This window comes from Triplophysa rosa, linkage group LG7 (assembly GCF_024868665.1).
Source record: "Triplophysa rosa linkage group LG7, Trosa_1v2, whole genome shotgun sequence".
Classification (NCBI taxonomy): Eukaryota; Metazoa; Chordata; class Actinopteri; order Cypriniformes; family Nemacheilidae; genus Triplophysa; species Triplophysa rosa.
Window position 1 is genome coordinate 23,173,397 of NC_079896.1, and position 22,443 is coordinate 23,195,839.

The window sequence follows — 22,443 nt, forward strand, 5'->3', positions numbered from 1 at the left end:
ACAGGTGCAGGGAATAATAATTATTATTGAAATAATTAACGATCAATAATGAGGAAACGAGAGGGCGGGAACCAAGACGAGCCCGGAGAGATCGCATGGCACGCCTAAACAAACAATGCCATGTCTCTCTCCATACTAAACACGTGGGTCTGTCATGAGCCTGCCACAAGACTAAGAAAAACATGACCAAAAGAGGCAGAATCATGACATTACAGTCATGAAGTGGCATTATTACTACCATTTATGCAGTACTAACCTATTCTTACACTACACACGTTACTGTGGGTAACATAAAAACATGATGTTTTACTGTTCAATAGTTAAATGTGTAATGTTTTGGACTACACTGCACAATGTCTCTATTAATGAAACAATTCAAATTAAATATAGTTAAACTGTCAATTCATGTCATGTCATGTCAAAACTGTCATGTTTAAGGGGATACTGAGGTGACTATTTAAGTATATCACAATTCATACAGAAATGAGTTTCAGTGCCGTATTAAAAATAAATATAACAGTTTACTTATTTAATTCACACACACACATATTATATAAACACAAACATTTATTTTGAAATCGATTCATCGAGATTAATTGATTTGACAGCATTAACGCTAATACATAACTCTGCCTATGTATCTTGGACTTCAGGTGTTGCGCTGTAACATTTTTCACTATAACGTTCAATGGACTGTCGAATGCTGATGTGTGGCAGACTTCTTGTTTCAAATTTTAGCATTTAGGTTCTCTTTAGTTTATCGTTCAAAAGTTTACGCAAACTGTGATTGTGGCACATTGAGAACTGCTATTAACATTTTCACACTAGCGTCACATTCAACTGAGAGTGCTTAGTCTGACAAGCATTGTAAAAAAAACAATCTTCACAGAGTGGGTGAAAGGTTCCATTGCATGAACTCTTTGTCGTTTTCCGCTAAAGGACTTGCTGTGTCAGCCGCAGCCACCAAACAAGCCATTTTTTAATCTTCGACTCTTGATTTGATAAGACTTATTTGCATTTGTTCCAGGGTTAGCGGTCAAGATGAAAGCGACAGCAGTAATAGCGTTTAGCTGCCGTCATCCCTCCCGCTTCATTGTACTGTAATTACTACCTGCTTTCCTCTCGACGATCATTTGCATTTGCCACTAAGGCTATTGTGAGCACGGCTTTGATGTTTGATTGAATTAAATAGGATACAGTTATTAAGTTGATTGATATCACTGATGTTTAAAAACCACTGACAAGTCAGAGAGGGGTTCGCTTTTTAACTGAACTACGCAGAAATGTTCTCCTTTGCAGTGTAATTTAGCCCTTTGCAGGAGGTTGAAGCGCAGGGTCATTTTTTTTTAATTTTTTTTTTAAAGTATTTTCATGGTTAACTCTAAAATGCACAGAGCGAGAGCTGTCTGTTGTTAGCATTCCCATTTGCTTCAATAGCTTGACCAGCATATAACCTTGAAGTATGCAGTCTGCCTTGTCTTTGGTCATGGGCACTCTGTGTCATAAATATGGATCTGAATAATAAAATGTTAGCTCTATGAAATAACACAAACTGCACAAAGTTGCTTTTTGCATCTTCAGTGTAGTAATCCTTTGCCATTTTGTAGAAATGTTTCCTTGGCATATTAAAAGCCAACTCCTTGAGGTCTCACCCTGAGATGTTTTTAAACAATATCAAAGTAGTTTGCTATGACTATTTCTTAATAATTCAGTCTCCCATTTCAAAAACACAAGAACTTTAGTTTTTTTTATAAATTATACTAATATGTTTGAACAATTACATTTTTGTTAATTTGACATTTAAGCATTGAGATCAAAAGATTTGTAAGGTCAAGAGCAGCATTTCACTCAACTGAACCTTAACTTAAAAATGAAATTGTTTTATATGCTAAGCTTGTACGTCTGATGTAATAAAAATTTATATTTGTAATATAATTACCGATTACACTGCTGCCTTTGTTGTGTAGTAAGATAACATAATGATGTTACATTATCTACCAGCAGGGGCAAACTGGACCGTACTAACCCGCCAATCCTTGACCTCTTTGTTAAGATTACATTAGTCTCAGCCTCAGACGTGACGCCCACGGACCGTTGGCTAAACGTCTGATGCATAAGGCACACTTTTCAAAGTCGTCATCTGATTGGTTGAATTTCATAGGATTTCCGGGAGACGTGCGTGTTGCGTTCTTTAACGGTCCATCTGGAAACAACACGAAGCCGTCTGATCTAAGAAGTTAGCTGTCGTGTTTACAACAGTTGCAATAAGAATTTATCACGATTGACTAATTCTTAAAAGTATGCGAGGTTTACAGCATAAACTTATAATCATTGTTGTTGCTGTTTACTTTTGACACGTTCGTGAATGTACACCGGTCTGTTAAGCTGCATTCCCACCAAACTCGAATGAAGCATTAACCGCGAGTGATTGACGTGCGTAACGTGTGATTCGCGCGAATCGAAAAATCTGAACTTTGGCGAAAATTCGCGCCGCATTAACCAATCAGGAGCTTGCTCTAGTAGTGACGTTATTATGTCGTAGCGAGCGGAGGCAGAAATCCGAAACAACAATGGAGGACAAAATCATCTTTGCTGTATGTGGATACCCGGAGCTGTAAGATACATCTTCTTACTTTTATCGAAACAGGAATAAAAAGGATCTTGCTTGGAAGAAAGTGAGTGAGGAGGTCGTAATCTGGCAAATTGTAAAAGACGATCTTTACTCAATTTGAGCTATATACGAGACTGGAGCCGCCTGTCAGAAGCCCCTCCCATGACGCGAATTCGCATCTGTTCTGAAGTGAATTTCACGCGCGAATGAAGCGAGTAAACTCAAAATGTTCTAGCGTCCAACTACGCGCGAATAGCGCGATTCATTCGTGCAAGTCGCGTTTGGTGGGAACGCTCAGTTAGTGCGGGGACATTTCCACGCCTCTAAACATGGTGCGGCACAAAACAAAATGTGATTGGTTGCTTTACCTTCATATGGCCTCTTGGCCAAAGAAAGCGGTGAAAGTTCCCAGACCTTCAGTATGCTACGCGAGACTAAGATTACATACAGTGCATACATTTTTAATTGTCAAACTTTTTAAGAGAGCACCATTAAAAAGTTGTGGTCAGCCAATGGAATGGCTTGGGGATCCAGATGGAATAGGATTCTACGGGGGGATTGAATCTTACAGCGGGGCTGGTTTAATTTGACCATCTGTTGGGACTTCTCTTTAAATCACTCTGGAGTCACATTGGATTGGGTTTTCAGTTAGTATCACTATTAGGATTTAGAGGTTTTGGAATGATGTTCCTGCTACCGCTTGCGGTCTTCCTGTGGGGGCTCTTGTGCCTTTTGATGGAAATGGTTTCTGTTAGGTTATGTGGAGTTCAAGCAACTGCATGTTCTGCTCTTTAAGTAACCGTGTTGGTGTGTGTCTCCGCCCCCTCAGCTGTCCATGCTGTTCACCGAGGAGTGCGATAAGGTTCGAGATTTGATGCACATTCACTCGTTCAGCTACGACTTCCACCTGCGTGTGGTGCATCAGTACCTGGTGGGGTGTCACATGACCCTGCGGCAGGGCTACCAGCTCACCAGCTTTCTGGAGGATTTCATCGCGCATCACCCAGATATACCCAAATTTGGTCGCAATCATGTTTTCCAGGGTGAGTTTGTTTAGCAACATCCAATAAGCTTAAAGGGATAGTTCCCCCCCAAAAAATAAAGATTCTGTCATCATTTATTCACCCTCATGTCATTCAAAACCTGTATGTGACTCTTTCTTCTGTGGATCCCAAAACTATATATTTTGAGATGTTAGTAGTTAAAATAACTAAAAAATATATTTTTAAAGACTTTATAAAATATTTGAAATTATGTCCAGGTTACTTTCTCAGATCATGCTGGGATAACTTGCATTAACAAGTTCTCAAAAAATCTCAAATTTCATAGTTAACTATGCTAAATACATTTAGTAAATTATTTTTAAAAAATGTCATTGTGGTGTACTGTGGTCAAACACTCATGTCATATGTAACGTGCATGTTTATATGCGTGTATTAGGGTGTTTTTCAATATCGACGGGGATGATCACCGCACACCAGCTGTACAATTACATCACCGATCACGCTGGTACATACGGGATGAAACCCCTGCGCATGTCTAAGGCTGCAGTTACAACTGACAACAAAAAGGGGGCGCCAAGCTCGGACCAGCATGAGTATGCGCTGGTAGCTTTGTGGAACAGGTAAACCTTTGTCTCTTGATCTGAAGAGATGATTATTTCCTATGCTAGTAGTTATTCTAATAGCATTATTATCATTTAGCTCCGGCTCTTACAAAGACCTCGAAGGTTTACAACACCATGACGATTTTGACGTGTCGCTGCTCGTGTGTCATAACGCTGCTCCGTTTGAAGAGCAGTCTGAGGGAGAGAGACACGTGCTCAGGTGAGCACAGCGTCAAACAACCCAGAGACCCCTAAAACAAAACATCCGACTAATCAATTGTGAAGTGTGAAAATGAGCAATGAGGTCAGTTTTGTTTTCTTCTGTTTCAATTTTTTTTGTCTCAGGCTGCGTTTTTACGTGATCATGACCAGTCAGAGAGAACTCTTCCCCCGTCTGACCGCCGACATGCGGCGCTTTAAGAAGCTTCCACAGATCTATCGGGACCCCAGTGACCTCAGCGTCCGCGTCGCTATTGAACGAATGGACTCCGGCAGCGTGGCGGCGAGGGAATCCGAACTGGACCTGTGGGAGGACACGACCACTCTCGTCACCCCTGCGACCAGCCCCGAGTCTCAGCCCACGGAGTCTCTCCCGTCCGCGGGTCACAGCGAGGACTCTCACGGGCTCTTCTACCTGTCTCCTCTCTTCCCTCTGCTGAACTCGGAAGTGATGACAGCGCGGAGGCAGATTCAGGGCAGCGTGGAGCAGGCCATGGGCCACTGCCGCAGGGACAATCTGTGGAGGAGGCTGTTTCACGGGGAGCATTTGGCTCTGGATAAACTCAAACTCAGCAGGCTGGCTTTCAGTGAACTGGAGGAGCTGCTGGATGCCGCGCAGAGCCGATCCGTCGCTGAGATCGACCCGCAGCTGGTATGTAAACACACCACATATACTGTATGCTTTCCTCCACCTCTGAGACCATCTTTTATGTCCATATTTCGGTTTCCTCTCTCCTCACTGTTCTTTAGCAGGCAACTCCACAATAGGGGCTGAAACTTTTATATAGCACCAAATTGTTTGAAATTGCATGCTGGACCTTAGGGCTGGGTTTATGAAGGTAGAGTGTTTTTGTAGCTCCACCATTGCTAGCAACACAAAGGTCAAAAGTTTGAATCCCAAGGAACACACATACTGATAAAAAATGTATAGCTTGAATGCACTGTCAGTTGCTTTTGAGAAAAGCCAGAAGCTTAAATCTAGCCACCTTTTATGCAAAGTTAATTTGATGTTACATAATAGCTCTAGCATGTCAATATAACATATCTAAGTGCCTCACGTAAAAGCACACAAAATTTGTAACCGTACTGAAGTATGACGCAAGTTATCAGACTGCTGGAACCTGCATGGCATTCTCTTTTCGCTGCGGTTTATTCAAGATGCTCTGACGATTGGTGTTTGAATACAAGCATGCTAATGCGCGACTCTTCGGGGAAAACCTGCTCCTTTCTCATCACCACACTGCAATAAGCATCAGCTTATTAGTGCCTTTTAAAATGGCACTGCCTTCCTTATTTACGCTTTAAATCATCCCTTGTGGATCAACATGCACACACAGATCCACACTGTCTGTCCTTCGCCAACAGGGTGCTTGTGCGTGAACCGATTACGCAGCAGCTGTTAAAGGCAGCGTTTCTGCCAGTATAACTCACTGGGTTTGCCACCGTCTTTAGAAAAGAGTTTCTTATAACACCCATCTGGTCATAATTTCTGTTTATTCAATTCCTGTATTGCACTGACGTTGTCCATTAGAGAGTGTGTAAATTCTTGATTATTTTATAAAAAAAAACTCACTTATTATTTTCAGATATATGAAAAGTTGTATTATTCACTATTTCACAAGAAACATGCTTGCTAAAAAGAACCTAAATATAACCACCACGGAACGTTCTGTAAATGTTATATATAGGCTATTTAAAAAAATACCCTGCAATGTTCTGGGAACGCTATTTTCTGGTTGCAAATTAATAACCCAGAAATAACCATCACGGAACGTATTTTTAGGTCATTTAAAAAAAACATCCTGCAACGTACTGGTAACGTTATTTTATGGTTACAAAAATAACACCTTAAAAGAACATTCGTAGAATATTAACCAAAAGCGAACCAAAAACTAACGTTAGAGGAACGTTCTGTGTTTGCTGGGTGTAGGTAATCTACAGCCCATAAACTCATAAACATACGTACATGTACTGTAGTTTTCACAATTGCTCATGCCAATGAGTAATATCAAAATGCAAATTTTGTGAAGAGCGTGGAGAGACTTTGTATTTGCTGTGAAGAGCCGGGACATCTGTGATTGAAGTACTAATCGTCCTCAGCACTTTCCTCTTTTCCTCCACCTTCAGGATTTCTAGCGTTTTATTGGCATCTCCTCCCCATCTCTCCACACTTCATCTCCGCCTCTCAAATGCACATTGATCTAAACTCCGTGAGAATCAGAAGCGATGTTTCCTCCTCCCACAAGCCGACCCCACCTGTGGCACGCCACGCAGGAGGCCTGCCAACCTGCAAATGTGTTTATGTTCTAAAGCTGCAGCCACCGAGAGTTATGATTTCCCCCGTGAAGATCTGTCAATCAAATCCTGCATTCGGTGTCGTGTCATTCCTTCTGTTTTCCTCACACTGCTTCCCTTCACAGTAGCAGAAGCGCTTAGTCTGTGTTGCTGTCCTGCGCTACCGCTGCTAATGCTAATCCGAGCGTTTGGATGATGTATACCGCTGTCAAAGTAGAGACGTGCTCCCACTGAGATGTGAGACCGGGAGAAAGTTACCACAAATGACATCTTTTTAAAAATTGACATCAGGTCACAGACATAATATGAAACCAGCGGTGTCAAACACAACTCAATGACTTCCAGTATGAAATCAAATACGAAAGTAATAATGGGTTTGGCACACGCACAGCGGCTTTGAAATAATGTTCCACTGTAGCTGGATTATTCGAGAACCCTTTTAATACTTTTAAGTAAGCTCTTTAACACAAATTTTAAGTTAATTTACGCATTCTTATGTCATATCAATCTCACATGCGATTTTTCCATGTTAAACTAGCAGTTGATTCAAAGAAGTTTCATTTACTTTTATTCATTTAGCAGATGCTTTTATCCAAAACGACTTGAGAGTGCCTTTAACACATTTAAATATTCATATTTCCCTTCACCACACGTTCTGCAATCTCATCAACTGCAATGCACAAAGTGAGATCACTTGTGTCTGTCCTCCTGTGTTGTGTCTGCTCTCTAACTGTTGCGATTGTGTTACAGGACTGTTTCCTGAACATGAGTCCTGCCTGGTACCAGACGCTCATCAAAGTTCTGCTCTCGCGCTTCCCACAAAACTGCAGGCATTTTAAAGACGACGGTGGGATTCAGTATCTGGTAAGAGAAGTGGTGCCTTACCCAAAACATGCACCAAAGACTATTATCTGTATATATTATCTCTGTAATACTATCAGAAAAACATTCAGCATTGCCAAATGAAATGCAAAACAGATTTTTTTTGTGCCAGCAGTCAGACAAACAGATGGGCCGGCCCAGACTTACATTGATTGAGCCAATGTTGTTGTCTGGGGCTGTACAGAATGTTTTAATAGCACTACAGAGTTCTGTCCAGAAGAACTTAACAATGATGTATGAATGGACCAATGAGACTCCTAGCTGTCTACGTATGTGGAAAAAAGTGACACATTGCAGATTTAAGTATTTGGTCCGCAAACACACTTTTCTTTGGTTCATGCAGTAAATCCTGTATTATAATTCCCCCCTAACAGATTCTACTAAATGTTGATCACATGAGATTTAAATCAAGTTGGGTTTCAAATTTAGTTCCTGTAAAAAAAACATGGATGAAGACACCAATACATGCAGAATTCTTGCTTTTTTTTTAGTCAAACCCTGAATATCCTCTTAACTTTGCAGTACCAGCTTGCCCTTTTGATATATAACATAATACTCAGTAAAGTTTTTATGACAGTTTTTTGTGCTTGACTCGTGATCTTTGCTTGCAGCTATATTTAGTGCCATTTGCCACTAATCCACTTGAACAAACCTCTAATTGCAAGTGTTAAATGTTTGGATTGAATGAAAGATTCCCTAATCATGTGACTTAAGTAGAAATGTGTTGTTACATCTGAGCAATCAGATATATTTTAGTCTGGCTGACTAGAATTGTTATTGAAAAAAAACTCATTGAATTTAATGGGAAAGGAAAAGCAACGTTTAGATTGAAACGTCTTGACTACTTTATGTCCCAGTAAAGCACAAGAATGGATGTGCTAATGACACCTCACTGACTCGAGACAAAAGAACAGGAACGTAAGATAATCGCTGCAGAATTGAATGTGAGAAGAGATTCAGAGAAGTTTACAGGGAATAATCATCACATTGATCCACAGGTCTGAAGACGATGCCTTCACTAAGTACTACAAAGATAACCATTAGTGTCCACACCAACAGATGATGCCATGTTTATCATGAACTCGAATGGAACGTGATTGGCTGTCAGTGTTTCATTGTTCATTAGCTGGAAAAAATGCATCCCAGTGTTGGCGATGATAACCCGAGTTCGATTCCCACCTTGAAGGCCCTTTGCCGATCTGCCCAACACTTTTCTGTCTGCTCTCTACTATCCTGTCCCAATAAAGACACAAAACCTGGGAAAACGAGTTAAACGTAACAATGAAAGAAGCATTTTAGGGTTAATAATTCAGATTTGTAAATGACGTTTATTTACTCCTTATTTTTCAGGCTGTTCTGAACCAGAAGTTCACCGACTGTTTTGTTCTGGTGTTCCTCGATGCCCAGGCAGGAAAAACGGTGCGTTCTTAAATATTTCCCTGGCACAGACCTTAAACACACTGCAACATTTTGAGAAGTTACTTGAATTTGTTGAGAATTCATTCGGTTAAACACGGTTGCAACACAGTCCGAGCATTGTGAATATTTTTGTGTGAATATTAACTTTCGTTTAAGAGCACTTTGTCAAAGTTTCATAAATATTCATGCGCTATAATATCACTGCTGTCCTTCTGAAACCTTGTGTCTCCATATTTTGTGATTTTGTGTCATTATTATTAAAGGGATAGTTCACCCAAAAAGGAAAATTCTGTCATCATTTACTCACCCCCAGTATGTTCCTAACCTGTATAAATGTCTTTGTTCTGCTAAACACAAATGAAGATATTTGGAAGAATGTCATTAACCAAACAGGTCTTATCCCCCATTTACTGCCATAGTGAGTAAATGGGTGATGAGATCTGTTTGGTTACTGACATTATACAGAAATTGATATGGGTTTAGAACAATCTGAGGGTGAGTAAATGATGGCAGAATTTTCATTTTTGGGTGAACTGTCCCTTTAATCAGCCTTTATGTTCGTCATTGGGTTTTGCAAATATCTAACCAATAATACGTATTAAAAGTGCTTGTCAACTTTGACAACACAGTATTTAATCATTTAAAAAGAACTGTTTTTACTTTTTCCTGGAAAACAGCGAATTTGGACTTCCAAGGTTTCGAAAGGACAGCGTCGATATTTTGATTGATTTGTTTAGCAGGTAGCAGCACATTTAGATATAAATTAGATGTAGAGAGCCTGTTTGGTTACAAAAAAAATGTACTCGCTAATAAACGAGTTTTGATGCCGGCACAAAGCTCGTGGTTTCACTCCCTCTTTCCTTCCGCTCTCAAGAGTTTGAAGGTGGTTTTCAGAGAGCCGTTACCAGCACAGAGCCAGCCGAGCAGCAGCCCCCCTCCACAGCTGGTCTCCATGTACCACCATCTGGAGTCCGTCATCAACACAGCGTGCTACAACCTCTGGACTGGTCTACTGTAAACCTGCCTGTTTGTTTCAGTGAAATCCACCTGCAGGCTCCGTGTAAAAACACGGGTTAACAGAAGTGCATTAAAGCAGTCGGTTCTGATATGAAATCATTGTGCCTCCTGGCAGAGACGCTGGGATTGGGCCGCGAGTCACCTTCCTGAACGCGTCCCGTGTGTTTAATGCACGTCGAGTCGCCCGGCGCATTGCCTTTTAAGCAATTAAATCGCCCACGTCTCGTACAGAAAAGCAGCTAAATTGTCTGCTCTGTTGATTCGAGGGCGATTAGCCGGTGGGTGGGTATTGGCGCGTGAAATGCTTTGTCAAAGCCATCGTGTGTTTTTGTGTATTTCATCTCTTCTCGGTTGCTGATGGGAAACTTGCGTTGTGATTCCCTAGGCCGTGTGCGTTAGAGCCTGCTCACAACCAGGTAGTTGATTCTCATCCCATAGTTACGTTTCATAATTGTCTGTACTGCCGTTTTATCACCCTGGATGTGCCTTTATTTGTATTTCTTTCTGATGTTGAAGGCAGTCAGTTTGTTTACAGCACTACCCCACAACATCTGTGACAAAATGATGCTGCGAATGGAGAATGACACGCACGTCGCGTGAAGGAAACTAAATGTGTTGGGCTGTTTTTAAGCTCCTGTAATTCAAAAAAACTGAGGAAGTGAAATGTGTTTTATTGTTTTCTGTAAGCACACTGGACTCATACTCAATGATGTGAGAATCTTTCATTTCATTGCAAATTTCTCAAGCTGTTGAAATATGTACATTATGTAGATAGAGACAGATTTGTAAGAGAACTGCTCAACAATAAATCTTAAGTTAAAACGTTTCAGTGATTGTCTTTGAAAGTTAAAAGGAATGTTACGATGTCACAGAACAGCATACACAAATGTAACTGTGAATTTGCCGTTCACTTTTATGTTCGTGAAAAAATAATTTTCATACAAGGTGTCAATTGAAAAACACAAACGTTTAGCGTGAAACTTTAAAAGAACTTCAAAGTGAGATTAGTCCTTGTGGCTGTTCCAGTATCTTCTCACCCAGTCCAGACCCGCTTCTGTAGAGCCTGAAGAAGCACAATATTCAACATGAATAAAATTAAGAATGACATTCTCACACCAAACCATAAAATGAGATCTCCCAGACTAACTCATAAATTGTCAAATTACGTGAAAACCACATTACCAAATACTACTGAAACTGACAGATTAGATACAAATAATAGTACATAATGTACAGTAAGCTGTGATCTGGACTCTGACGTGTGCAGGGTTTTTTCTCATCTTTCTAACAAACATGGAAAATTTTCAAAAAAATGTTAAATGCATATAATGAAAAAATGCAGAAATAGCTGTCAGTACTTACGCTGTGGTTTATATTCACAGCCGATATAATCCCGATAGCCCAGTTCCTCCAGAAGTGTAAAGAGGTAAGAGAAATTCACCTCTCCATCACTGTCTGGTTCGTGACGGTCAGGGACTTGAGCGATCTGGATGTGACCTGCAACAAAAGTCCACTGACACAATGATTGACACTTTTGCTGTTTCTGGCCCGGATCTATGCTAGATATTGTTTGTTAAAACAATAACCGTGTGCAAAGTAAAAGCTAGAACACTTAAAAAACCCTTCTGAAGTCCTCTAGACATGATGTAAGGGATAATGTCCAGTCAGCGGTCGGTATCGGAAAATAAACCCTGACAGGATGATCAGGTCTTGTTTCAGCTGACTGTACATAATACAGCATTATATATATACTCAAATGCTTGCCCCGTTGGACACAAAATATCTATCACTAAAATCATCAAATAAAGCAACTGGAATTTCAGGTGCAAATGTAGTTTTCCATAAAGTAGTATTATGATAAATAAACAAGTCCAATTTATTTTCATAAGGTTTATGATATAATCATGCACAATCTGGTGCATAAATGTGCAAAATGAAATGTTTATGTAATCTTTCGTCAAAACATAATAACTGGACACCGGGCAGTCCAAAATAACAGTAACCAAATATTCCTGATCCAATCAAATTAAATCAAGTGTCTCTATATGACAGATGTTTGGAGTGATCTGTGACCTCATCTCAACAGGAATGTCATTTCAGAGGCTGAGCAAGATATCACATATTTTGACTAAATGTGCGTGCACACTAAGACCAGGAATGTGTATAATGAAAATGAGCGTGTTATTCTTTACACAGCTCCCACTCTTACCTGTCAATGGTAAATATTTCTGTATGTTTTGTGTTAAGTTGCCATCCATGATCTGCCAATGGTAGATGTCCTAAAACGACAGAAGAGAATTTTATCATTTGAAGATCAAATATCACTTTTTTCCACATTGGACTTGATCATGTGATCACTGTGGCTTTTTATTTCCTCAGATGCACATCAGACGAGCGCTGAGAATATTGAGTATAAGTGTCTGTAGCAGCTACCGACTGCTGCGTAAAGCTCTCTCTGTCCCCAAACATCATTTATTTAGGGGAGAAATCCAAGACTGCTGTAAGAAATTTCATTTTCATAAACTTAAAATACCTTCACGTCATCTTGTTCTTTCTCACTAGTGAGTACAAACACAAAGTTCAAGTACCATGAAACACCAGGTAGACAACAGCTAGATTCTACTTTCTTGCCAGGGAGTTGCTGTGCGGTTGTGAAAAGGGGTCATATGGTGCGAACACATGTTTTTCTGTCTTTGGTGTGTGGGAACAAAAGATGCATTCTATCTAAAAGTGAAAGCTCACCCAGACCTGCCTGAAACGCCTCGTGTAGCCACACCCCCACAAATCTACGTCAGTTCGTGGTATGATTTGACTAAGACCGCCCATGTATGCAAGTTAGGTGGGCGTACCTGTCAGTACAATTGCTTTTGAACCTGATGTTCCAAATATGGTAAGAGGCGTTACATTTCTGTCACACGCTTGCAGTATTCGACCAATCACTACTCACTGGTTAACTGGCCAATCATAGCACACCTCTCTTTTCAGAGCCATGAGCTTTGTTAAAAATCTGCTTCTCAGAGAGGCGGGGCAAAGAGGAGATACAAACATGCACGGTATGTGGAAAATACAGCGTTTTTTAACCTTAAATTGTGTATACACATTTCATTATATCTAAAACAAACTATAATATTCGTTTTAGCCGTGTCATATGACCCCTTTAAAGTAAGTCAATTGGATCTGTTTGCCTCTTGGATTGCAAATTGTAAGATGTAAAATCTTACGTCTTAAAAAAAAGCACACTTTTCCTTAACGGGTAGAAAAAAGCTTGAGATGTGTAGAATATAGCACACGTACCATTTGCAATTTGATGTTGGGGTGACCGACTCTCTGTAGAATCACAGCAGCTATGGAAATTTACATTAAGGAAGAAACTGTAATTTCGAATAACTAAATTCAAAACTGTAATTCCGAGAAATAAAATATTACCTTGATGAGGGGAGTCCAGGAAATATCTTGCATCTGTTATGCGGGTGTTAATTGGTTCAATCAAGCCAATAATTCTTTCCTACAAAAGGAAATTAGTCGCTTGGTATAAAGACTTTTTCAAACCAAGAACAAAGAAGATAACATTCAAACATCGTTCTAAATTTAAGAGAACAGCAGCATCCAGACCATAACTATAACGATAAAACACAAATTAAAAATCATTAGGATTACTTAGCATAATTGTTTTTTTTAAAGCAGATGAACATTAAAACATTGCCAGCCAATCAAAATCTATCCAAATTTAAAGGCCACACATGTTTTAAATGTGAAACTGCAGCGTGAGCTTGTATTAACATAATGTTATTGTCAATTTGTGCAAACACTAATACAGACGGTTTCATCAGACGCACACGCCTTGGTTATAATATAACAATTTATCTTATATTCATATTTTATTTATATTAAGATTTTATTGTATATTAATCGTATGTAATCCAATTAAAACTACTCCACAGTTCTTGATTCTTTGCGGTGGTCTACCGGAAATTATGTTGGGCCACATAACGTTCTTTTATGTTGTTGCCACTGAAACCGTCTATATTTAACGTTATACAGTATTGAAGTTATCTTTATCGTTCTTGGTGTGAAGGGGCCTTTAATCTGTGAAACAGCATATGATGCACATGGGTGTGTGTTTTATTGGTCGATGGTGCTGTTATACACAAAATTACAAACATTCCCTATTCCAGAAAATGGAGTGTCGCCGTTGAAGTGCTCACATGAGCGTGAGAGGGAGTGGGTAAATAAATAAATACAATAAAGAATATAATAAAATCGAGTGAGAAATGGAGCATCTAAAGTGGCATATAAACAATGAAAACATGTTTTACAGGCTGTTTGAAGTACAGAGGCGACGGTGTAATTGTATTTTTGCTGGGATTATATTTGCGGAAAGCGATAAATCAGCTCAATGTACCTGCTGCTTGTTGATTCTCATGCACAGAAAACATGCTGAACTAAATAAATGATTTATGATTCCACATCGGACAAATCAAAAGACTCAAAAGATATTTGGCATTTATTAGTTCTTGTTTTTACAAGGTGTTCGGTCTAGCAACAATCTAGGAAGGGTTTTGAAAAATACACATGGTTTGTTTTTGAGAGCCATGCAGCATATTGATTCTTTTAACATAACAGCTTTAATACACCTCGTGTTTAGAGTGAGAGCTGGATTATTGACCCAGACTACAGCCCTCCAAAGCCTCAGGCCATGCTGTCATCCTTGACACGTGCACGTGCACCTCGATCCCCACCCCCCCCAAAAATCTCAATTTTTCACCTTCATGTGGTTCAAAACTTCTATGTGACCCTTTTTTCCGTGGAACACAAAAGAAGATATTTTGAAAAATGTCTCATTGGTTTTGTGTCTCCACACAATGGGAGTCAATGGAGGCCAGTGTTGTTTGGCTACCGACGTTCTTCAAAATATCTTCTTCTGTGTTCTGCATAAGAAAGAAAGTCATACAGGTTTGAAATGACATGAGGGTGACAAAATGATGACAGAATTTATATTACCCACGTTATCCTTTTGAAATTTCAATTGAACTATTTTAAACGAGAAAACGTAAGAAACTTAAAAAGAGATTTAACTTTACATTAAAGTAAAAATTATATTTTGGCCAAGCGACGCATTATGACGCTGTAAGTGGGGGGGGTTCACCTTTGAGAGGACACCTGCCGCATGTTTCAGGTTCTGCACGAAAGTGTCCTCCATCTCCATGGCAACAGCGGAGCGATCCGCCCCCGCAGGCACTCTCCCCGCCATCAAGTGGATCCTGAAGAGAAACATTAGCAGAAGTTCGTCTCAGTAGAGGTAAAACATCTGTTGGTCTGCAAAATCCCATCTGATCGAGACAACGAGGTTCCCGTCGGAGGATGTGAATGTGTTAGATAAGACGTTCAGACATCTAGGGCTGTACGTGAGGAAACTATTTTGGTGTATTTGAAACCATTTTAGCAAGCGACGGCGTAAACTTTCAAGTCTAGACTTTCATCACGATGTGAAACTTGTGCTTTGTTTCCCGTTATATCGGCTCAGAGTGGGAGGTGATGTTTTACGCTTTACATAATACGGATAGAGCAGTAAAGCGTATGGTAATGATCCACGGTGAATATAAATCAGCCACACGTTATGGCTCTATTATGTTATGCATTAAATGCATCACCATGTGCCACACAGTGTTACCTTCTGCAGTCCAGGGCTTTGGCGTAACGTACAGCCAGATCCAAACCTCGTCTGAATTCCTGCTCTCTCCCGGGAACAGCACCCAACCCCAAATCTCCATTCTTTAAATCTCCTGAAGGATAAAAAAGGCACTCGATTTGCATTCCCTGAATGTAAATGTCTGCGCTTGCAAAGCAGCAAAAGAACTATTTTTGCTAATACAATCTTGAGCAGAAGAAATTAGATGCTGTGTATGCAATGACATATTACTGCGGTATGTACAGTAGTATGTAGGCTTAATATGTATATTTTGGTCTGCATAGAGAGCTCACTGTATTTAAAGGGATAGTTCACCCAAAAATAAACATTCTTTCATCAGTTACTCACCCTCGTGTTATTCCAAACCTGTTTGACTTTCTTATGAAAAACACAAAAGAAGATATTTTGAAAAATGTCGGTAACCTAAACCATTGGGTCCCATTGACTTCTATTGTATGGACACATTTCTCAAAATAACTTCTTTTGTGTTCCACAGAGGAAAGAGTCATCAACAGGTTTTGAATGACCCGAGTGGGAGCAAATGATAAAATACTTTCTTTTTGGGTGAACTGTCTTTTAAATACCATAATCCAATTTCCTCAGATTGAGGTGTCAATGAATTATGCGTCATTTTTGTTTCTAATTTTATTGTGAATTTTACATTGATGTTGTGTTGACATTGCGTTTCATTTTAATATGTGAAATTGAAATGAAATAGAATTAGTTTTAATTGTACATTTCAGCATTTGATCAGTCTGTGTGTGCATTCTGTATTTACTCGGGAATAAAGGAATTTGAAATACAATCCAGAACTGGTTGGTTTACTGTTCGAAGACGATTGGAGCAGAATTGCATTACATCAGTGTAACTAGTGCATGCTTCCCACATGAGCTGAGAAAGGTCTCACCTATTCCATTAGACATTCTCTAGCTTCATATAAAGCATCATTATAACTGTGACCATTGAACTGAACGTTCATCTATTTCTGTCCATAACAAAAACCCTCCAGAGACCTTTAGTAGCAGACGCAGGCAGCTGAGAACCTTTCTTATCTCACTGCATTTGCAATGATCTATCTATCTATCTATCTATCTATCTATCTATCTATCTATCTATCTATCTATCTATCTATCTATCTATCTATCTATCTATCTATCTATCTATCTATCTACCAGTGAGTCAGTCATTTTAAGTCCGTTTTCTCTCACCCGGGGGTGTGTTTATGAGCGCAATCTCGAGCCCCGTTTCATCTTTAACTCTCTTTAGCTCCGTGAGGTCCGAGTCGTAGAGCCACGCCGCCTCGACCGCTCGAAATCCCGCCGACGCGGCGGCGCGCAGCCGTTGCGTGAACTCCGGGAGTTCCGTGAAGAGCCATGAAATGTTAGCACTAAACTTTAACGCAGGCATTTAAAACTCTGTAGCAGAACAGACTGGTGCCTGTGTATTAGTGATAAGCAGCAAACCTAATGACTAACTGAGTGAACAAGGTCCAGTCGCTTTCATGTTTCACTGATTATTGACTGCGGTCTCTAAACACGTGCTAAATGTTTACGCTCGCCAGTCTGCTGATCGGTCACGTGACGTGACTCTGCGCGTGCGCATTAGCGCGCGTCTTTCAGACGACAATTTTTCATCAACTGGCTTCTTGTGTTTATTTTAATTAGAAATAATAATATATTTCTAAATGTTAATTGTAACAATATCAGTTATTTTTTTTATTAAAATATTATGTTATAATGATGTTATTTCCAAACACCCCTTACACAAATTATTGAAGTAAGTGATCATGTTTTGGGCTGCAAAAGACTAGTGGCATTTTGCCTCAATTACATAAATGAAAAAATTCTTTAATTGTCCTGAAAACATACAGTAGTATAGTAGTGGGTTACTTGAACCTTCATACTGTAAATACTGATAAAGGACCTCCATTTCATCCATGAATATAGGTTTTGAATTGGCCATTTTTCACAGATTTTACAAGCTTTGCCTTTTATGCATTTACCTCAAAGCTTACAGAAACAAGTGTGTTCATGAATTCTTTTAAGACACAATAAAAAGGCTGGTGCAAAGCACAATATGTTTGCGAATGATAACAATGAGGAATGCAGAAAACGCTGAAACTGCAAATCCTTTCTTCTTTTCTGGCGTACATGATATATTGACAGTATTTAGAAACCCAGCCAACCGGAGATATGCTTCTCACAGAAGTGCATGCACATATTTATCAAACCACCTTTACTGTGATCGTTTGGGGACAGTTTGATATTGTTATTCAGTTTTTTCTTCCCTTCTGAGATTTGGCTTGACCGATTTGTGGATCACAGCATGTTTTAACCTTCTGGTATATATTTGCTGTATGCTTACATTATATTTTTATTGCTGACTGAACAGATAATATATGGTATTGTTGGAATTGAAAGGGTACATTTTACAATACTTTACCTAGCGTAGAAAGATATTCTCTTTCACAATAGAACTGCTGTGGTTTTTGTAAAGAATAAAGTGACATTAATCCTACCATTATTCATTTAATTATATATTAAAGAAACATAAACATAATTAGAAAAGAAATGAAGTTGTGTTTTATTTAAAAACATGTTTTATGCAATTTTGTGTTGCATTAGTACATTTAGTAATGCTTTTCTCTCTTATTGTTGCTGGAGCTTTCTGTGTCAAGAAACAAGTCTGAATTCAAATAAACAATTAAAATGCCATTCTTTTCTTCTCTCTATGTATTGCTTTGTTTGGGATTTAACAGACAAATGATTTATGTTGTAGGAAAAGGACCTTCTTACCCGGACACCACACTATTATTTGGACATCTCCTTTAATCCCTTTTGTGAACATGTTTATTTTGTTTAAATAAAGGCCTGATGCAACATCCATGTGCGTGTTTTCATAACTTCAATGTAATCCGTGTCCTTTCATGCCACTTGTTTGCTCATTTCGTGACTTTTCGTAATAAATACCTTCTAGAATAAGCTTATAAATTTTTATGAGAATGTGTTTTACACGTAAGTCTTCTCATACTGGTTTTAAGGTGATGTAATCTTATGTAAATGTCTTAAGTTCCATTCAATCTTGTTTATAGTACACATTCAATACAAGATGCGCATGAAGGTCAGGCTGGGTTAATGAACCACCTGGGCTCACAACCCTGCTTGAATATAAAGACGCAAGGACAAATTCCGTAAATTTAGATCAACAACAGAAATGATTCAGAAGCAGCAGTGACTCAGAAAAAAGTTGCTGACATTATTGTAAGTAGCTGCCTTTTATATCCCCGGCGGGACTATCACTCCCTAACGCAGCCACGTCGACCATCTATTAGATATGAGACGAGAGCGTCTCTAAATCTCTAAGTACTTCCAATTGGCCGTTTTCCATATGGAGTTTACCAGAATCCACTCTAAACGCATTAAAAGCATTGATGATTAGAGATGTAATGTCTGAACATTGGCTTTGTTCACAATACTCATTCTGATGAATATATTATGTACTGTGCGTAGTATGCGCTTTCATTATGGAATACCTAAATGATTCACTGCAAAAAACTGCAAAGAATATTGTATCCCACAATGCAGTGCTTTCAACTTGACCTTACATTTCCAGTGTGATGAATGAACCACATAATTACACACCACTTTTTTATTCTTTTTTTTACATTTTTACACAAAATTGAATTAAAAATCCGACAACCATTTTATGGTTAAGATGATAATTGTATGCCACTCAAAAACACTGTGATGAGGTCATGTGTAAATGTAGTGTGCGGTTTATTGCTGCATGCCTACTGATTTTATGTTTTCATTTAAAATGCAGGCCGTATATTGTTTATAATGTTCTGTATTTAGCAGTAAGCTTATGTGCTAGCGAGCTTGAATGATCCACAATCCTTGAGAGAAGAAACTCTGTACCGCTGTGAGGAAACAGGGGTCACTGGAGCAGGAAATTGAAAGCAGGACATTCAGACCTCTCAGGTCTGATTCCTAACAAGCCTGCTGTAGCTTTGACAGCCGGATCCCTCTGCACATATCAGTCCAATTGTCAAGAAACAGGTTTCCATCAGCCAGCTCTTCAGCATGGACAGATGTTTGGAGCTCTGGTGGCCCAAAGAGGATGAATATAAAGCATCGGTGTGTCTTGCAAGTGTCTTTTATTTTGAAATGGTGTTTTGTAGTTCTGTCGATGTTTGTTGTAGTCCTGTTACGTTTCTCCATGATAAATGTGACCATGTGTGTCTTGTTTACCCTGATAATCTTGTGTGTGTTTTCCCAAAGTGTTTCCAGAGTTATTTTTTCAGTTCTTGTGTGGTTCACGCTTGGGATTTAACTACAACATCTACACATAGATCCAGCCGCTATGTTTCATGTTTTGTTTAGCACATTACATCAGAAGTCCTGTTCTGTATTTAGGCTATCTACATCTTGGTACGTAAATGCTCAAAATCATAGTATGTTGAAAATTCAAAGTGCAGATCCATGAACGCTCAAAAACCCGATACTATAGTATAGCAGAGTATAGGAAGGAGAATTGGGATGCAACATTTCTATCTGTTTACTTTGTGATGTATATTGTACAAAAACGCACAATTAAAAAATAAATAATGAAATCCCATCACTAATGGCATGACCAAACCCAATGTCACAGGAGGGAAAGCAGATTGTAGCAAAACACACAAATGAACTCAAATTCAATACGAATGAGCAACCTCATAAAATATTTTCAAATTTCCATGACATTGTTTTGGACATTTGCAAATAGTATAATAGCAAAAACACAAAACCCCAAGTTTATAACGTAAAGATATAATTGTTTTACAAGATGGTCATATTCTGCGATGAAAATCTAGCAATAATTGAGACGTGATTGAGTAAAGTGATTATGTGTTGTAAGCACACATAGTTTTCTAAACGCTTTTCAGCTGTAAGTGAATATTCAGCATTATTTGGGGAAAACAGTTCATTCTTAATCAGTGTAAATGATGATTACCTGTGTGCTCTGGACTGGAATGTTCCAGGTTTGATACTTTCTCATTTTCTACCATCATTATTGTGGAATAATCCACAGTGACCTGCTATACAGCAGGGCATTGTGTTGCCGTAATAACCTGGCTTCAGAATGATGTTTTGGGTTCTGACGGGAGAAACGGGTGCCCGGAATCTTATTACCGTGTAGCCCTGCCGAGCATGTGCTTCCTAACAACAGTGAAACCCAAGCAGTATTACAAATCGAGCCCGAGCCGCAGACTGAGCAGAATAGCAGAATAATAATATCTCCAGCAACAATGAAATTAATCACGGGAGGAAATGGATTTGCTCTGTAGGGGAGGCACCCGGATGAGGGGCCGTCTTTGATACATAGTAAATGTCACCACTGGAAATAAAGTAATAGACCTATTTCTTCATCGGATTCTGAGGATGGTTAAGAGCGTTGAGGTTGTGTCCCTCTCAGTGAGCTTTTAGTTAACAATGCATGTCCTCCTATTTCTCGTATTAGGACGTAAGATATTCTGGGCCAGGATTGTTTTTAAAGAAAAAATATACAAACAATGTGCCTTTGCTATAGGAACAACTGATGTGCTTCATAAAAAAGGCCTTTAGAGGCGGGGTAACCGATTTCCGAATTACTCTTTAGACAGCTGCGTTGGGTCAACCTTGTAGCCAATCAGCAGTAAGGTATACAGTGCACAGGACGGACATTAGTTGAGCCGAGCGCTGACTAAAGCGGATGGGGGTAGGGTTGTGTTTGTTTTGGTGATTTGAACATCAACAACGGCTAAGAGAAATCGGACACCCCGCCTTTAAGTGTCATACAAACATTGATAAGACACAGGTGAAAATGGCTTATAGAGCCATATATTACATCCATTATTTTTTGTCCTCATTCAAGATGAAAAAAAAGGATATTCTAAAGTAATAAGCATTTTTTTGCGGTTCAGCTGCATTCGCCAAATTCGAAACCAGTGTCAGCGTTATCTTGTATGACAGCATCCTATCATGTTTAACATCCTGTTTAGATGGCTTTCTTTAAGGCTTGTGCGCGCATTTTCACATTCTCATATGTACAGAGTCTTTCAGTCAATTATTCATCAAGTCAGCCGTGGTGCGGTAATCCTGGAAGAAATGTGTTATGTACAGAGCAATAAAAAATTCACATTTGCTGTCGCTTCAGCGATGTGTTCATTATGTGCCGTGAATTACAAAATTCATTCATGCTCCGGTTTGAACTCTTTGTGTTTTAATATTATATAGTTCCCCACATCACACAAACGGTCGTAACCTTTTGGTTCCAAGTTTCAATTGCTTAAAGGGACTGTTCACCCAAAAATAAAAAATTCTGTCATCATTTACTCACCCTAGAGTTGTTCCAAATGTGTATAAAAATATTTTGTTCTGATGAGCACAGAGAAAGATATTTGGAAGAATGCTTGTAACCAAACAGTTCTTGGCCACCATTTACTACCATAGGAAAAATGACAATGGTAGTCAAAAGTGCCCCTTTCCTTTCTCACATTCTTCAAAATAACATTTTTTTGTGGTCAACAGAACAAAGAAATGTATAAAGCAATTTTTCCTACTGGGTCAGACAATGGCAGAAGCAGGTTTAGTGCATGCTAAATGCTTTGGTTGGACTGTGACAATGTAGATAAAATATGTTTGGAGTTTGGAGGATTTTAACTGTCCAGCTGTATTTTGCAAAGAG

The 22,443-nt window shown here is 39.2% G+C and overlaps 2 protein-coding genes across 13 annotated transcripts in view; one reads left to right on the forward strand and one right to left on the reverse strand.

Moving 5' to 3' along the window:
- Window positions 1–10,875, forward strand: part of szt2 (SZT2 subunit of KICSTOR complex) — a 73,233-nt gene extending 62,358 nt beyond the window's left edge. For all 11 annotated transcript variants that reach the window (XM_057337257.1, XM_057337263.1, XM_057337258.1 and 8 more), the window contains 7 exons: window positions 3,441–3,654; window positions 4,052–4,235; window positions 4,315–4,437; window positions 4,563–5,088; window positions 7,482–7,595; window positions 8,964–9,032; window positions 9,907–10,875. In XM_057337257.1, coding sequence (XP_057193240.1) covers window positions 3,441–3,654; window positions 4,052–4,235; window positions 4,315–4,437; window positions 4,563–5,088; window positions 7,482–7,595; window positions 8,964–9,032; window positions 9,907–10,050 — 1,374 coding nt within the window. In that variant the 3' untranslated portion in view covers window positions 10,051–10,875. The remainder of the gene's footprint in view (window positions 1–3,440; window positions 3,655–4,051; window positions 4,236–4,314; window positions 4,438–4,562; window positions 5,089–7,481; window positions 7,596–8,963; window positions 9,033–9,906) is intronic.
- Window positions 10,876–10,980: 105 nt separating this feature from the next.
- hyi (hydroxypyruvate isomerase) lies at window positions 10,981–17,283 on the reverse strand. Of its 2 annotated transcripts, XM_057337268.1 has the most exons (8): window positions 16,947–17,283; window positions 15,721–15,832; window positions 15,196–15,310; window positions 13,476–13,554; window positions 13,344–13,393; window positions 12,259–12,328; window positions 11,412–11,546; window positions 10,981–11,112 (listed from the first exon to the last, which is right to left on the reverse strand). In XM_057337268.1, exons 1-8 carry the CDS (start codon window positions 17,143–17,145, stop codon window positions 11,054–11,056), a joined length of 819 nt encoding a protein of 272 aa, XP_057193251.1. In that variant the 5' UTR covers window positions 17,146–17,283; the 3' UTR covers window positions 10,981–11,053. The 2 variants fall into 2 exon arrangements, with proteins under 2 accessions (XP_057193251.1, XP_057193252.1); XM_057337269.1 differs by lacking the exon at window positions 10,981–11,112 and having other exon boundaries at window positions 11,417–11,562.
- Between the last annotated feature and the right edge of the window lie 5,160 nt (window positions 17,284–22,443).